The sequence below is a fragment of the Salvia miltiorrhiza genome, chromosome 3 (assembly GCF_028751815.1).
Source record: "Salvia miltiorrhiza cultivar Shanhuang (shh) chromosome 3, IMPLAD_Smil_shh, whole genome shotgun sequence".
Taxonomy (NCBI): Eukaryota; Viridiplantae; Streptophyta; class Magnoliopsida; order Lamiales; family Lamiaceae; genus Salvia; species Salvia miltiorrhiza.
In genome coordinates, this window is record NC_080389.1 from 41,287,243 (window position 1) to 41,304,646 (window position 17,404).

Below are 17,404 nucleotides of genomic sequence, written 5' to 3' on the forward strand. Positions count from 1 at the left end.
CCCCGGTTAACCCGTCATTGGGATAGTGGGTTGTGACAACTAATGAGATGCTCCAGCAGTTCTTGAGGTCCCAGCAGTCGAGGAGTAGTGACTCAGGAGGTTCTTAGCTTTCGTATAGTATGTTTGGTACATTTTGATACATTATTATGATATTTCGCTTAGATTTAGTTTATTTAGTACTTTTTATGTTATTATGTTATTTACATATAAACATATTGTTGGATATTGAACAATGTCGAATGAATTTTAAATTATGATTAGATTATGTTGTGATTGGATTTATTGATAAACAAGTTGCCGTAACTAGGTACGTAAAAAATTAAAATTGAAAAAACATAAAAATAAAACTTTACCGAGGGAAATCTCACTCGGTAAATTTAAAAAATATAGCCATAAATTACCGAGAGAAACATACTTCTTGGTAAAATGGGAGCATTTACCGAGGGATTACCGAGGGAATTCCCTCGGTAAAATTAAGACATAAGCCGACATTATACCCGACGACACATTACCGAGGCCAAATTTTTGCTCTTCCCTCTCTCTCTGCCTATTAACATCTCTAAATTAATAAAATTTATGGTAACACTTTTTAGAACATATTTTTTGCTCTTCCCTCTCTCTCTGCACGCTCTCTCATCTCTCACTCTCTTCTCTCTCTTCTCCGTCGTCGCATCCTTAGTCTATACGGCCTTCTGTGCAGCGGCGTCGGCCGCCCCCTTCGTCCTCTCCGCCGTGTACTCCCCCGTCTCCCTGGCTCTGGCGCCCGTCTCCTCCGCCGTCTCCCGCGTCCTGTCAGCAGCTTCGTAGGACTTCCCCTCTGGATTTCTCTTTTCCAAGCGGCGCCGCCGCACGCTCCCACGGCCACCGCCAACTCCGTCGCCCAAGATGAGGCCAGAGGCAGAGCTACCAACCCCGGCAGCGGCGCTTCCATCGTCGGATCTCAGCCGGCGCCGATTTCTCTCTCTCTCTCTCTCTCTCGATTTCTGCTTCCGATGGCGTGCAGCGGAGCCTGGCCTCGGCCGCGCCACCCCGTCCTTCACCAAGCCGCCGCCTTAGCGCCGCGCCGCCCCGGATCTGCAGAGGCCGAAGTCTCTGGTGATTTAGTTTCCTGATTTGGGGAAATTGTGCCCTAATTTTAGATGAACTTGGGGCTTTTTTAAATTTTTCTTATTTTGAGGATTTTTGATTTTTACAAGCGATGTATTTCGTTTCAAGAAAGGAAATGTAATAAATTTTCTGCATAAACTTTGCTTTGATTGAATACTAAGTATATTTGATCACAGATTGAAGAAATTGATGAAAATCGCGCAATTTTGTACAAATGTTCTTGAATTCACAACCAAGTTTATGAATTCACAACTGAATTATCGGCGTTGGTTGTGAATTCACAATTAAAACAGTGTTGATTGTGAATTCAAGTTTTATTGGTTGTGAATTCACAATTTGAAAAAATGTTGGTTATGAATTCAAGTTTTATCGGTTGTGAATTTACAACTTGAAATAGTGTGGGTTGTGAATTCAAGCGAATTCACAGCTAACACTATTTATAGTTGTGAATTCAAACTTTAAAACTTGAATTCACAACCAATACTTGTTATTCAGTTGTGAATTCATTGGTTGTGAATTCGTAGGTATTTGTAAAAAAATTATATGTAAGGGTAAAATGGTAAATGTGGGTATTTTTTAAAGTTTTTATTTTAGTGGCTAATTTTTAATTTTACTGAAGGAAAGTGGGTATTTTCAAAATCCACTCTTCTAAAAATATGTTATTATTGCATACATAAATTAAAAATCGGAAATGATTTTTGAACACTCAATGTCGAAGACACCATGCGGAAACCCGGTTTTTTGCCTTAGTGTAGAATGGGCTGGTTTTTTAGTGTTGTGTGTTTTTACTAAAATATCCCTTCCTAAATATACTCAATTTGTTGTTTTTTAGTGTTGTGTGTTTTTTAGTGTTGTGTGTTTTTACTAAAATATCCCTTCCTAAATATCCGAAATTTAAGTTTTTCTGTTTCCTTATTTTTTTTGTTTCCTTAATTTTCTATTTTTTATTTGTGAAAATTATATAAATCATAAAATTCGAAGTTTATATAATTTTTTATTCCGAATTTTTTTTGATTTATTTGTTTTAAAATTTTATTATTGATTTGTTCCCAATAATTTAGGGTTTCTTGTTAAAATAATCGTAGATTTGTTTCCAGCTATTATTTTTTTCGAAATTAATATTTTTTTCTAAAATTTAATTTTTTTATATTCGAAAATTATGTTAGTTTTTTCCGAACATTTATTTATTTATTTATTTTTCAAAAAATTTGTTATTTTCATTTGTTTCCACTAATTTGGATATTCTTCTAAAAATAATCCTAGATTTGTTTCCACTAATTTGGATATTCTTCTAAAAATAATCCTAGATTTGTTTCCACTAATTTAGAAATTCTCATTCTCCAAAAAATAACCGTAGATTTGTGACTCAACCCAAAACACGTAAGGGATTGACTCGCAATCGTACGAGGTCGTCCTAGTGTAGTAAGCTAACCCAAGTCGTCTCTCAAGGAAGGCTAAACAGGGCTCTGATCATGCTACGCACAGAAAACAAGAAATAAACCTACACACTCTAATCAGAAGTTTGGGTCTGACACACACTCTCCAATTAACTAATGCGTAATTGAAATAAAGCATGTAAAGTTAACTAGACAATCGAAAGGAAACAGAAAAAGAAAGCAGTAAGAAAGCATATAGAACTAGGGTTCTAAACTAACAATCTAGAAAGCAATATTAAATGAAAAAAAACACAAAACAACAGTTATCTAGGCAAGGGAAATAAACAAGCGTTCAAATCTATGGAAAGCACTAGCCATCATTAATCCTGAAGAACATGTAAATGAAAAGCAACACAAATTCAACGGAGAATTACACTAACAAATCGACCAACAAGCTAACTATTATAACTAGGCGATGGAATAATCAAAAACATAAATCAACATCAATAACAATTATCTAAATATACTCATTCATCTAAGCAAATAAACAACCAAGATCAACCAAGGGAAATCAATAAAACCAGTAATGAGAATTCAATGAGTTCTTACAATAATTCGATGCAAAACTCCAATCCAAATGATCCAATGTTGTTAAGACGTGTTCTAACTCTCAAAAACTAAGGAAAAATATAGGAAAATCGCCGAAGGAGGCTGTGGAGTCGAGAATGGGCGCTCAAACCCTAAAAAATGGGTTTTAAACCCTCAAAAACGTAATTGCCAGATCACGCAGGCGGTCATGGCCACCCGGAAAGCGGTGGCCGTGAGTGGGCGCCGCAGTCTACCCCCTTCGCAACTCTTCACCAATTGCAAGTGGGCGAGCGGTGCGAAGCGGCGGACGGCGTCGAGGCGGCGGTGGCCATGAGTGGGCGGCGGCCGCGATTTTTCTTCAAAATGTGGTCAAAACTTCACGAAAAGCCAAAAACACCTCGACACCCTGAAAAACTACAAGAACGAGCACAACTCCATTGAGCAAGTATACAATAATACAAAAAAGCGCAGAATATGCTAGAATGTGCCACCAAACACCCGCAAAAATCAACCAAAAGTGAGGTAAACAACCCCTGCACCCTTGATCCTTTGCTTGTCATAAAGCAAAGTCACACACCAAATGATAGTTCACAAGAAAACTTCCTCACTATTCACAACTCAAACCAATCTAAGTCTCTTAGCCATTTACATTCCTCACAAGATGTTCATTGTTAAGATTTTAAGAAGCAACAACCACATGATCCAATTTAATCCGATCAAACCCGATTCTCCTCTAGAGGTGAATTTCCTAATGTGATTACCTTTATAATCAAATCCCAAATAACTTGAAGATGATAAACAATCAAACCAACTCTCATTTTATACATCTTTCTTTTTCAAGGTGATGTTATTTCATTCTCAATAGATGGGCCAAATTTAATGAGATCAACACTTTTGGAGGTAATCCAAAATGTTCTCACGTGGTTTCCCATGCTCATAACACAACCGTCAGAGGAGCAGAGACCCAGAGCTATAGAAAACTTCACAACAAACCAACATTCAAACTCAAGGGATAAGATCGTAGGCTATCACAATGAAAACACTCCATCTAGCATCTACCAGACAAATCACGTCAAGAATAGCTCATAAGGGTGTTGCATCCAAAACATTAAACAACTTACATCAAGCAAGGAATATGCATAGCATGAGATACAAAGATAACAACCAAGCCGACACTGTTCATGAAATTACTTGTGAACAAATCATCAAAGTGTGCAGTATTACTTGAACCCAAGCAGCAATCATGATAAAGGGGACCATTTGCCCCACACGAGAAAGCCCAAAACACAACAAAGGCACTCACAAGATCCACAATCCACAGGATCCACAAATACCAACAAACACCCCCCCACTTAAAATCTAGCACTGTCCTCAGTGCTTACAAAAAGAGGGGTGAAAGAGGAAAACTTCCCTGAATACCGATCCAAGTGGCGAGCCCGTAGTATCCCACGATGTCTGTCTATCTCTCATCCATAAAACAAACAATCCCCAACACACCAACCTGCACCAACAACAGAAACACAAACCCAAACAAAACGAAAGAAAAACGAAAATAAGAGAAAGCAAGAAAAATATGGGTTTCCTCCCATGCAGCGCTAGTTTTTAAGTCGCCAGCCCAACTAAGAGGATCTCTTAACCAAAATCCGATTGAAACGTCAGCTGCTTAAGTGCCTATGTAAACACATCCTCTTTAATTACAGTTGTGGGCCCTCCTAATGAGCATACAACGCTCATCGCATACAATGATTTCCCTACAACTCTTCTTCGGGAGCCAGATTGAAAATTCCCTTTTTTTCTTCTCCTCTAATGGCACTACACACTGCAACCCTTACACTACATCATCCTTGCGTTGCAGCATGTCCAGAAATTCTTCTTTAATGATTGCCTCCTCTTGCAGGTTAGCTAGGAATTCTTGCACTATATCATCTTCGTGTGGCAGCTTGTCCAACAACTCTTCTTCAATGGCCACCTCATCTTGCAAGTTAGCAAAAAACTCCTGCACAATGTCGTCCTCCTCCTGCATAATATCATCTTCCTCTTGCATGTTGTCAAGAAATTCCTGCACAACACGATCCTCATCCGCAGAGTCAATGATCTCAACATAAGAGCAATTTATCAATGAAGGATTATGAGTAGTGGATTTCTTATCAAAAACTAAGAATGTTACCGATCTACCTGACCCTGCCATGCTTAAAGTTCCTGATCCCACGTCAATGCGAGTGTGGGTGGTAGCCATAAAATGCTGACCAAGCAGAACGAGATGACCATTCTCTCATCTAATTCCTTTACCTACATCAAGCACCACAAAATCCACCAGCACTCTAATTCCTCTCACCGTGACTTTGACATCCTCCACAAGTCCTCGTGGACTGCTGATAGAACCGTCAGCTAGCTCTATTCTCATATCAATGCACTTCAGCTCGTTTTTCTTCCTGCCCAGCTTCTCAAAAATGTCGAGTGGCATCAAGTTGACTGCCGCACCCAAATCTAGCATGCTCGATACCTCCCCAATTCTACCCAAACCAATACCAAAAATGAAACTGTCAGGATCTTCTTGCTTCGGTAGTGGTTAGGTTGAATTAACAGTGGCTGGTGGCAGAGGCGGACTGGGATGTCGGATAGCCTTTATTGCTTTCCACGGTTTTGCTCCTCCATTTTCCCGTGGTCCTTTGGGCATTTTCCTTGACTACCGCCATGGCATGAGCTTGATGCGGCTGTTGGTCCTGATTTGGAAACTTCCCAGTTGGCTGTTGTTGCTGCAGCTGATTCAAGGCCCCCGTTAGTTGCCCAAGTGTAGTCTCGAGGCGCTTGATGGTAGCACTCTGAGCCTCCATCGCCTATTTGCTAGCTTGCATGAAAGCTTGTATCTGATCCTCAAATAAGAGACCTGGAGGTTGGTGCTGCTGAGGTGGGTAGAACTGTTGCTGGGTCTGATAACCCATAGGCTGCTGGAATTGACAGAATTAGGACTCTGCCCATGTCGTTGCATGTGACCCTGGAGTTGCCCACTCGAATACCCTTGTGCAGCAAAGACTTACGCTCCTCCTTCATAAGTATGCTCACCAATCCTATGACACCCGTTGGCACCATGGCCATATTCGCCACAAATGCCACAACTCACGGCATTTGGCTCGTGGGTAGGAGGGGTTTTCACTTCGCTCATCTTCAGCTGCTGCAACTCTCTCCTCATGTCGGCCAGCTGCTTCTGGAGCTCATAACTCGGTGCCACTGCACTTGCCTCTGCTTTCCTTCCATGGACTGTCTTCTGCTGGGAGCTCTCAGCTAAGGTTTTGAATATTTCCTTTAGCTCATCTGCAGTCTTCCTAGCAATGTTCCCTCTTGCAGTGCTGTCCACCATGAATTGGGCAGTCTGCACCAGCCCGTCATAGAAAAATTGCATCAACATCACAGTGGTCAGTTGGTGCTGCGGGCACTGGCGGATGAGTTCTTGAAATCTCTCCCAAGCCTCATGAAAAGGCTCGTCCGCTCCTTGGATGAAGTTCATGATTTGAGCTCTGATCTCCTTTGTCTTGTGATTCGGGTAGTACTTCAGCATGAACTTCTCACACGCCTCCCCCCAAGTGGTTATGGAGTTGGGCGGCAGAGATAGCAGCCACGTCCTCGCACGAGTGTTCTGTACTGGTGACCGCTCGTAAGAAATTTCAAGGTTAAGTGTGCTTGACTTAAAGCACAATTAAGATGGGTGATCCACTAGGAAGTTCGTCAAATGGTATGCAATTAAGGTCAAAATACACTAGAAATACACTAAAATACTTGTAGGATACAAAGATAATTAAAAAATTTATATATTTTTTTCAAAAAAAAAATATTTTTTATTTATTTTTAACGATCGAAAATTCGGTCGTTAAAAATAAAATTTCGGTCGTTATTTAAAAAAAAATAAAAAATATTTTTTTTTATTTTTTTTATTTTTTTCTCTTTTTAACGACCGAAAATTCGGTCGTTAAATTTAACGACCGAAAAAACGGTCGTTAAGATTGGCACAACGATGCAAACAACGACCGATGAAAACGGTCGTTAAATCGGTCGTTAATATTATTAACGACCGATTTTTGGATTTTAACGACCGAAATTTCGATCTTTAGAGCCGCATTTTCTTGTAGTGCGCGCAAGCCTTCTATCAACATACTTGTGCTCTATTCAAAAATTATTTCTACAAATTTATTGTAAATTTCATTATAGACTTATTTCCCCATTTTTCTCCATAAAAAACTTTTTCCCCGTAGACGTATGAGGCCAGTTGAAAATTTATTGCAAACTAGCACGAACCATTCGTGCGATGCACGACGAACATTGAAATTAAATAATATATTTAAATAAATAAATAAATAAAAATATTAAATAAAATTAAAATATATAAATACAAAATATATTTTAAAAATAAAATAAACTAAAACATTCCACGTCAATTACTTAATAAAAGCCTGAACTTCAAAATATAAATTTTCAACTTTGTATAAAGAGTAATGATAATTAAAGTTATTAAATAAATATAAAAAAAGTCTATAATAAAAATTAGCATTACGCATTATTATTATCGAGCATTACACATCATAATAAATAAATAAATATTTTCATACACAAACATAAATGGAAAATTGTAAAATTTTAATAAAGAGAGCAAATAAAATATTTTAATTTTTAATTTTTTTCATAACTTATTTGCTTTAAATTCATTTTCACGATTTTTATACTATATTAAATTTAAAATGCATATTACATATTTTTTTAAAATCAAATCATGTGACAATGTTTAGAAAAGAATTAAAATATAGAAGAAAAAATTAGTGATAAAAATTGATGGGAGAAGAGAGAGAAAAAAGAAAGGAAAGAAATAGTGGAAAAACTCTTTTTTATATAGTATTATATAGATTATACACATTTTAGAAAGAAAAAAAATTTGGGAAAGTATCATGTTTTTAAGGTGGGCTGAGAAACTAAACCGTATTTGGATAAATTGGATGAGTGTCCGAAAATATGGGATTATAGTTGGAAAAGAAAAAAACTAATTTTTTAAAATTTGGCGGTAAAAAATAGTTGTTAGAACTGCCTTTTTATATATAATACTCCCTCCGTCCCTGAAATAAGTTCATCTTTTTCTTTTTTGGGACGTCCTCCAAGTTCCTCTTTCTTTCTTTCCATTTTTGGAAAACTACCCCACCACTAATAATACTTTATTTATTCTTAGGGCCCGTTTGATTTTCAGTATTGGATTAATCAGGATATAAATTATCCTGATAATTTAGTGTGGATTAGTCATGATTTCTAATTTCAGATGAGTGTTTGATATCATTGGTAATTAATCCCAAAAAGTGTTTGGTATCCATTGAAATAGGTTGGATTAACATATCAAATACCTAAATTAGTAGCCTATGGAGGGGGTGGAATAATTAGTGTGGGTTAATCCCATGGGGGAGGTGGGATAATTAGTGTGGGTTAATCCCACAAAATAAGCTAGGGTCTTGGGATAAACCTGGAGTTGACCATATTAGTAACACATAATATCAAACACTACATAAATCCATATTAATTTAACTTATCCTGCTTTTAAACCCATATCAAACAGGCCCTTACTTTTCACTTTTTCACCACTCTCAATACTAATTATAACACTTTTACACCTTTTCACTATTCCCAATACTAATTATACTCCCTCCGTCCATAAAATGAGTATCCATTTGTGGACGACACGGGTTTTAAGAAATGTATGGAGTGTAGTGTAAATAGTTTAAGGGTCCCCCTTTTTGAGTGTATTAATTAAAGAGATGTGTGGGGTACACTTGCCAAAAAGGGAAATGGGTACTCATTTCGTGGACGGACGAAAAAGGAAATATGGGTACTCATTTCGTGGACGGAGGGAGTAATATATTTTTCTTCACTATCAATACACTTTACCATTTTTCCTTAAAACCCGTGCCGTCCCCAAAGATGAACTTATTTTGGGGACAGAGGGAATATAGATTTCATCATTTTTCATTTGCACTAGCTTATTAGATTTGTATCCACCAATTTCCACACCAAAATATATGTCCTACGCTCTGTCCTCTTTGTGAATTCAATTTATATCAATCGATTTCCACCAGTCTGTAAATTCAATTTGTGTACATCGATTTAATTTGCTCCATGCCATCGACGCTAGCCACCCCATGATCTGGCGAAGGCGGTCGAGACTACCGCAGAGAGAGAGAGAGATAACTATTCTAGAGCATTTCTCGGATCATCGCCGACGAGATCTCGCAGCAGGCTGAAGCTGATGGCGGAGCTATGCCCATGAAGGTGGAACTGAGAGAACGAATTTGTTTTCCTTTTGCCACTTGAATTACAACGGGTGGTTGGCGGCGACATCAATGGAGATGAAGGTGGTGGCAATCGACGGCCATTGCAGGAGAAAGAGAGAGGGAATCAGATGGGGAGATGATGCATGAGAGAGGGAGAGTGTGTGGCCATTTTTTAATTTTTTATACAAGGGGTAAAATTGTATTTTTACACCAAAATCGACCAAATTTTAAATTTTATATGTGTGAACAAATTTTAATTTTACAAAGGAGCCAATTTCATATATCGATCTAAATAAGTACTTCCTCCGTCTCACTGTATTTGAAACTCTATCTATTTAAAACGTCCAATTGTAAGTGAGATTCTTTTATTTTTTGGTAAAGATTTTACCCTTTAAACATATTTTCACTTTTTCATTTACAAACAAAATACACTTTTCCTAATTTTCCTGTCAAGAAAAGGTTTCACATACCGTCGGACACGAAGGGAGTAAATCTTACTGTATCTGTATCTTACAAAGTCATAAATATTTCTCTCCGCCGGCCTCACTCTCATTCTCCGCCGGTCTCCCCCGCCCCCGATCGCCCGCCCCGCCCCGCCTCCTCCGCTAGCAGCGCTGCAAGCCGGCAGCATTCCCCCCAGATTCACCGCAGCAGGAGTCCGGCAGACGGCAGTCCTCCTCTACGGCCTCTGCGGCTCCGTCCGGCCTTCACAGCAACAGCCAGCAGGTCAGTCATTCAATTCATTCCTTCAAGTCTTCATTCAATTCATTCCTTCAAGTCTTCAATTAAGCTTAGGGCTCAAAAACTTTTTTTTTTTGGGGTGAATGCTGACACCATTAATTTTTTGTGATCTGACGTATTAGATCAAATACAATCACAATTACAGACGCCGCAGCTTCCGAGGCCACCGCCGCCGGCGATTCAATCTTCGTTCTCGAAGCCTCTGTGCGTTCAGAGTAACTTCTTCATTCAGCGTGTAAGTATGAATCCTGAACCCTAGAAAACGTTTTTATATCGACTTTGCTTTATAGTTTTGGAAATCTTTAGTTTGGTTTTATAGGCATAATTTTGATGAATTTGATGTTTCCTGTTCCAATGGTTCATAAACTTTCTGTTTGCATCAAAATCAAAGCAGTCTCCTTGTTCGACATTTCTCTGCATTTGGTGGGTGGAAATTTTGCTCTTGTTATTGAAATCAGCTGTAAATTATTTTAGGGAGTGGAAAAATTGAAGAATGGAACTCACAATTGATGCATCACGAATGGTGATTATACATTTCATGTAGCTGTTCTTTTATGGAATTTTAGGAAGAAGGAAAAAGAAAACTGATTTTCTGTGCTCCAAAACTAACTGCTCCAAAACTCTATTTTGATAATAGTGATTGAGGTCATGTGTCGTGTTATTACAACTTAAACAAAGATATGCTGAAGACTTCTCGATCTAGGTTTTGCTTAATTTGTTAATTCAGAAGTGAAATGGCTGTTTGAAAAGTTTCAGGGTTAAGTGTGTTCTTCCATCTATCCTTGGATTGCATTGATGCAAGTGATTTTGCTGAATCAATTTTGCTCTAGTAGCTTATGAGTACTTCACATGTTTAAGCTATTGAATCTGTTTCCAAAATTGACATTACTATTGTAATGGGAAAACTAATTGTCTATATTTTTCTGCTAAAAGTTAAATATGTTTCAGAAGTTTTAACTGTTTCACTGAATGAACTCTTCAACTAGTTGGTTATGGTTGCAGATAACTAGAGTAGTTTATGTTGTCCCCTAACAAAAAGAATAGTTTATACTGGAAAAGAAATGAACATTCAGCTAACATGGTGGACTTCTTGTTAGGTCTTCCGAGTGTTACCCCTTCCCCACTCTTTTGAGCTTTTTCCTCTAGCCCTAGTAACTTGTATGTTTATGTTATTTTAATGTATTTATTAACCCACCAAAAAAAAGGAGATGCAAATCGATATCATGGTGTTTTTAAGTCCCTGGTGGTTCTGTCTGATAACTATTAGTTGATCATAAGGTAATGTTGTGTATGGAGTTCAAGAAGACATTAGTTCGAGTAACATTGGTTTTTGTTTATCTTCTTCCTTTCGCCAAATTAGATGCATTTTGGTTGTTTGACACAGAGCTTATGCTATTTTTTGATATTGCTTACAGGTATTCTTTTATGGCATGTACTTATGGTTGTCTTATTTGCAGGAGTTCTTATATTGAAAAATGCTGCAAAGCATTCCCCACCAGATTGTGCAATCTCCAGCGAGGTTGGGCCTGCCAAACCCCAACTCGCCATCTCTTCAGAACCCTAACCCACCTAAATTCTCGTCTCAAAACCCACAAACTCAACAGTCCCACCAGCCATTGAATCAGTTAACGACTCCCAGCGTCTCATCAACACTCCTTCCTCTCTTACCACCTCTCCCCAGAGCTCAATCTCTTCTCCTTCAAATGGCATCTCTTGCCTCTAAACTGTTTGAAGTCTCACCCAATCGTCCACATTGGATCAGTGCATTTCGAGGCTCTCTGCCTTCCTTCTTGTCTTCACAATCACAATCCCCAACACCTGCTCAGGCAGACTCCGCCCCCTCTTCTGCCAAAGAAATCATTGCTCAATTCACAACCCTTCAGAGTCAGCTCTTTGAAGCCGTTGCTGAACTCCAGGAGATACTCGACCTTCAAGATGCTAAACAGAAGCTCACCCGCGACATCAGGTCCAAAGATGTTTCTCTTCTTGCCTTTGCCAACAAACTTAAGGAAACCGAGCATGTTCTCGACATGCTCGTTGATGATTACTCTGACTACCGTCGCCCTAAAAGAACCAAATCAGTGGATGACGCGGATAATTCCTCGAAAACTACAGTTGAGACACAGCTAAAATTGTCAGATATCCTCTCCTATGCACATAAAATTAGCTATACTACCTTTGCACCTCCAGAATTCGGCGCTGGACAAGCTCCTCTCCGGGGAGCACTCCCTCCTGCACCACAAGACGAGCAAATGCGCGCATCACAGTTATATAACTTTGCTGATTTGGATATTGGATTGCCCAAAACAGATGAGGGTAAAGAGAAAATCATCGAATCACTCATCGAAACCCCTGCTGCACCACCTGCAGAGAGCAATCCACTGGCAAGCTTATCAGCAATTACTTCGACTTTAGTTGCACCACCAGGATGGAAACCTGGAATGCCTGTGGAACTGCCTATTGATCTATCAGCTCTTCCTCCTCCGCCTCCCGGGTGGAAGCCTGGTGACCCGTTGCCCCCATTGGATGCTCTTCCTCTCCCACCAAGAGTCGAGGAACAGCAGCCAAGGCCCGGCCCTCCTCCTGGTCTTGCGAAAGCTCCGGAGCCTATACAGGTACGGCATGTGCAGCTTGATATTGAGGATGACAGTAGTGAAGATTTCAGCAGTGATGATGCCAGCTCTGGTAGTGATTGATTGGTTGATAGGAGCTATGGAAATTAGTGTCTTTATCATTTATGCTTGAAGCTCTAGATGGTTTGATCCCTTCCTTTTGGTCGCTACTCAATAGTTTTGTACCACTTTATTGTAGATTCAAAGTTTATTGCTCGTACGTTTATATGAGTGATGAAGTTTGAGTAATATGATAACGTCACATTTTAATGAAATTTAGCTTCTTTCTTTATCCAAATAGGTTGCAATCAGGTAGGAAAACTCGCACTATAGATTTCTATTTATAAATTATATGAGTAATCATTGAGAAATATTCTCTCATTATAGGAGTTTGACAAATGCTCCCTGCTGAGGAACAAAGAAAAATCTATGATTAAGTGGTTATATTTGGAATACCATATTTTCAAGTTTTTATTCATTAGTTTGGTCTCCTAAAATTTTATTTGTACACATTCGATACTTCCACTTCTTTTAATTGGTCCTTAAACTTTCATTTGAACAAACCAAGTATTTCTGTATTTGTACTTTTATTATGTCAAAATAGGTTGCCCTTTTTGTAATACAAATATCAAAGTTTTAACATAAATAAAGTGTAGGGCGTGTCTTGAGGGGCCATATTGTTGCTGCCGGATGTCAGGCTATAGATTTTCCATCCTGGCTTTCGGATATTGATTAATATAAGTTTAATTTTTCCCTAAAAAAAAGAAATTTTCACAAAATTTAATCTAATTTTAGGCTATAGATTTTCCATCCTGGCTTTCGGATATTGATTAATATAAGTTTAATTTTTCCCTAAAAAAAAGAAATTTTCACAAAATTTAATCTAATTTTGATATATTCTTTCCGTTTTCTAAAAGAAATAATAATAGTTCATCATTTCTCCTGTGGTGACTCAAACCAGATTCATTCGTCGAAGGGAAAACATCTTACCAATTGAACTACGGTTCAATGTCAGCATTGATTTTATTCTTCTATTAATCTCTTTTAAGTTACAGAAGAATTAATCAAAATTTATTTTTTGCTTAATGATTCCAATAATGATTTAAGAACTACTAAGATAAAAAGAACAATGTTGGAGTGAACTAAATAGTAGCGGTGTTCAAGAAAGGTGATAACAAAGGGTGAGCAGAAATTCATTCCTCCTTAACATAAATGAAAGTTTAAAATCTATTTATAACATTTTTTCCCCAAAATAATACAGTTAATAATAATAATAATTAAAAAATGCAATTAGCTTCAATGGAACAAATCGTGTATGGATAAGCGAAGTCCGATTAAAATGGGCCAAATCAGAATGGGCTGAAACCCTAACAAATTTGAGGTAAAGGCATTTCCGTAAATAAGTAAAGTTGCAGCGTATATAAATGTATAAATATTTTTCCTTTGCTCCATTCTCAACCCTAAATTCTCACTCCACCCAAAACCCTAAACTCAGAGCTTGAGGAAATGGCTGCTGCCGCCGCCCGCCCTCTCGTCACCGTGCAGTCGCTCGAGAGCGACATGGCAACCGACGCCAACTCCGTGCCTCTTCCTGATGTCATGAAGGCGGCGATCCGCCCCGACATCGTCACGTTCGTGCACGGCCAGATCTCCAAAAACTCCCGCCAACCCTACGCCGTCTCCAAGCGCGCCGGCCACCAGACCTCCGCCGAGTCGTGGGGAACCGGTCGTGCCGTATCACGTATCCCCCGTGTGCCCGGCGGCGGAACGCACCGTGCCGGACAGGGAGCCTTCGGAAACATGTGCCGCGGCGGGCGTATGTTCGCGCCGACGAAGATCTGGCGACGCTGGCACAGGAGGGTTAACGTCACGCAGAAGCGCCACGCTGTCGTCTCGGCGATCGCCGCCTCCGCTGTTCCATCGCTGGTGCTCGCTCGTGGGCACAAGATTGAGGAGGTTCCTGAGTTGCCCTTGGTTGTCTCCGACGCTGCTGAGGCTGTCGAGAAAACCAGCGCGGCGCTCAAAGTTTTGAAGCAAATCGGAGCTCATCCAGATGCGGAAAAGGCAAAGGATAGCCAGGGAATCCGTGCAGGTAAGGGAAAAATGCGTAATCGTAGATACATTTCTAGGAAGGGGCCGCTCGTTGTCTATGGAAATGAGGGGGCGAAGCTTGTGAAGGCCTTCAGGAACATTCCTGGAGTTGAGGTTGCTCATGTTTCTCGCCTTAATCTCCTTAAGCTCGCACCGGGAGGCCACCTAGGCAGGTTTGTTATCTGGACCAAGTCGGCATTCGAGAAACTCGATGAGATTTACGGCACCTTCGACAAGGTTTCTGAGAAGAAGAATGGATACGTTCTGCCGAGGGCGAAGATGGTGAATGCCGATCTCGCTAGGATTATTAACTCTGATGAGGTGCAGTCGGTTGTGAAACCGATCAAGAAGGAGGTGAAGAGGGCCCCATTGAAGAAGAATCCATTGAAGAATCTCAATGTGATGTTGAAGTTGAACCCTTACGCTAAGGCTGCTAGGAGGATGGCGCTTTTGGCTGAGGCGCAGAGGGTTAAGGCGAAGCAGGAGAAGCTTGATAAGAAGAGGAAGCCGATCACTAAGGTAATTCTAATGCTGAGTTTCTATGTGTTCATTCTTTCTTTCTGCGATTTTTTATTTGCAATATCATTACTAATCAATATATAATTTTTCATTTACACTTGTGTTCCTGGTTTTGTTGATTTAATTCCCAATTTTGTTCGGTATTTGTCAATGTTTTGTTAAAGTATGATTCTGCTCATGTGTATGCCTCTGTTTCAGATAGTTGGTGGTATATGTAGTATTGATTACTTAGTTGTGTTGCCTAAGACTTCACAAGTATACTTGGAGTGAATACTGTTGATTGTTTTAACTCATGGCTTCTATCTGGGCCTATTTGCAAATTGTCTTGTATAAATCACTTTCTATATGACCTGTTTCTTACAATCAACTTTGTTATATTTTGAGCCAGAAGAATCACCTTTAAGAGGACATTATTTTGGTTTGCATTTATTCATTTTGGTTGTAGCATATCATGTCTGTGTTTCAGCTTAGACTTGTTATCACTTTGATAATACCTGCTACAGGAGAGACTTTCATCTTTCATTTCATATGGGATTATATATTTAGGGTCCCTTTGTAGTAGTAGGCTCCTCGCTTGTGTTTTTCAAGAGTATATATGTCATCTGATTTTGGTTGCCCGTGTGATTTTGATTATGATTTCTTTATTTGATCATTCTCCATGTTATAGTTGTTATTTTATCAGATCTTTAAGTGGCTTCTCTCTCACATATACTTTGCAGTAATTGTTTGCTGAGACTTAAGTGTTTCTAATAGATTATCTACTTTTGTGATTGCTTAGTTATTGATTGTATATTTATTTATGTGAGGAGATCCCAAGTTTATTAGTTAATACTCCATTTTCTAGTTTATGGCTTGTTTCTTGTTTGTAACTGTACAAGTTAAATAAATACTAGTATTTCACTGAAGCAGAGCTTCCTTAACTCATTTAGTTGCCCATTGTGACTTGCTCATTCCATTATTTGTCTCTTGCAGGAGGAAGCTTCAGCGATCAAGTCGGCTAGCAAATCATGGTACAAGACCATGATCTCGGATAGTGACTACACAGAATTTGAGAACTTCACAAAGTGGTTGGGTGCGTCTCAGTGATTCAAATCTTGATTTAAGTTTGTTATAGTCTTTATATTAATCTTGAACTCTGTTACTGTTTTTTGCCTTTGAGCTATCTTAAGACATGGACGTGGTTGTGTGGGATAAGAATGACTGCAATATCTTTTCTATCTCAAGTTTAGTTCTTCATTCCCTTGTTATGTTGGAGCACAAGTATCTCGCTGTTAGTTGGAGAAATTTTGGTTTAGATATTATTTCAATGTTTTTTACGTATTTTTATTATGTGATCGACTACCTTTGAATTTCTATTATTTTCATCTTGCATAATTAATTTATTGCATTCTGTTTTGTAATCCATGTTATTGCTTGAAAGTGATCTGCATCGAATTAATTTTTTTTCATCGCTAGTTATATATATTTATATAGAGAATGGTCTCAAACAAATGTGATACAGTATTGTGTTGGAGGGTTTGGAATATTTGATGCTAAAAATAGGCGTTTGAATGAACGTTTATTTTGGATCTCCGTCCCTCAAACGTCTCTCTTTTTATTTTGGATCGTTCTCAAAACATCTTACATAGTCTAGTCAAAACCTTTTAATCATAGGAAATTCTAGCCATACAAATAAAAATATGGAAATAATAGCATTTCTGATTAAAATACCCTTTTAGTGTGTAACAATATAAAATATACTATTACACACTTTTTAGAAACGAAAAAAGTGTGTAATAGTGTATTTTACACTGTTACACATTTTTTCGCAACCACACACTTTTACATTATTACACACTTTTGTGAAAAAATGTGTAACAGTGTAAAATACACTGTTACACACTTGCACACTTTATGTTATTACACACTTTTGGAAAAAAATGTGTAACAGTATTAAGGGTATAATTGTATATTTACGTTAGAAAAGGCTAGTTTTTCCATATTTTTATTTGGATGGATATTTTTTCCTTTTCTTATACAAGAATGGCTAATTGAGCCCATTAACTCATTTGACTTTTGTAAATAATAATCG

General features: G+C 38.5%; 2 protein-coding genes across 3 annotated transcripts; both read left to right on the forward strand.

The window, feature by feature from the left end:
• The first annotated feature begins 9,816 nt into the window (after positions 1-9,816).
• Positions 9,817-13,021, forward strand: LOC131016758 (mediator of RNA polymerase II transcription subunit 4-like). Of its 2 annotated transcripts, none has more exons than XM_057945481.1 (3): positions 9,817-10,096; positions 10,234-10,350; positions 11,569-13,021. In XM_057945481.1, the coding sequence occupies exon 3, from the start codon at positions 11,587-11,589 to the stop codon at positions 12,805-12,807; it is 1,221 nt and encodes a 406-aa protein (XP_057801464.1). In that variant the 5' UTR covers positions 9,817-10,096; positions 10,234-10,350; positions 11,569-11,586; the 3' UTR covers positions 12,808-13,021. The 2 variants fall into 2 exon arrangements, with proteins under 2 accessions (XP_057801464.1, XP_057801463.1); XM_057945480.1 differs by having other exon boundaries at positions 9,824-10,096; positions 10,234-10,346.
• A 1,118-nt stretch (positions 13,022-14,139) lies between these two features.
• Positions 14,140-16,662, forward strand: LOC131016759 (60S ribosomal protein L4). Its single transcript, XM_057945482.1, has 2 exons — positions 14,140-15,333; positions 16,306-16,662. Exons 1-2 carry the CDS (start codon positions 14,230-14,232, stop codon positions 16,417-16,419), a joined length of 1,218 nt encoding a protein of 405 aa, XP_057801465.1. The 5' UTR covers positions 14,140-14,229; the 3' UTR covers positions 16,420-16,662.
• Positions 16,663-17,404: the final 742 nt, after the last annotated feature.

Excerpts from the sequence above, each read along its gene's own strand:
- LOC131016759 (XM_057945482.1), top strand. The coding sequence starts at position 14,230 with ATGGCTGCTGCCGCCGCCCGCCCTCTCGTCACCGTGCAGTCGCTCGAG. Across the intron at positions 15,334-16,305 it reads AGAGGAAGCCGATCACTAAG|GAGGAAGCTTCAGCGATCAA; the intron begins GTAATTCTAATG and ends TGTCTCTTGCAG.
- LOC131016758 (XM_057945481.1), top strand. The coding sequence starts at position 11,587 with ATGCTGCAAAGCATTCCCCACCAGATTGTGCAATCTCCAGCGAGGTTG.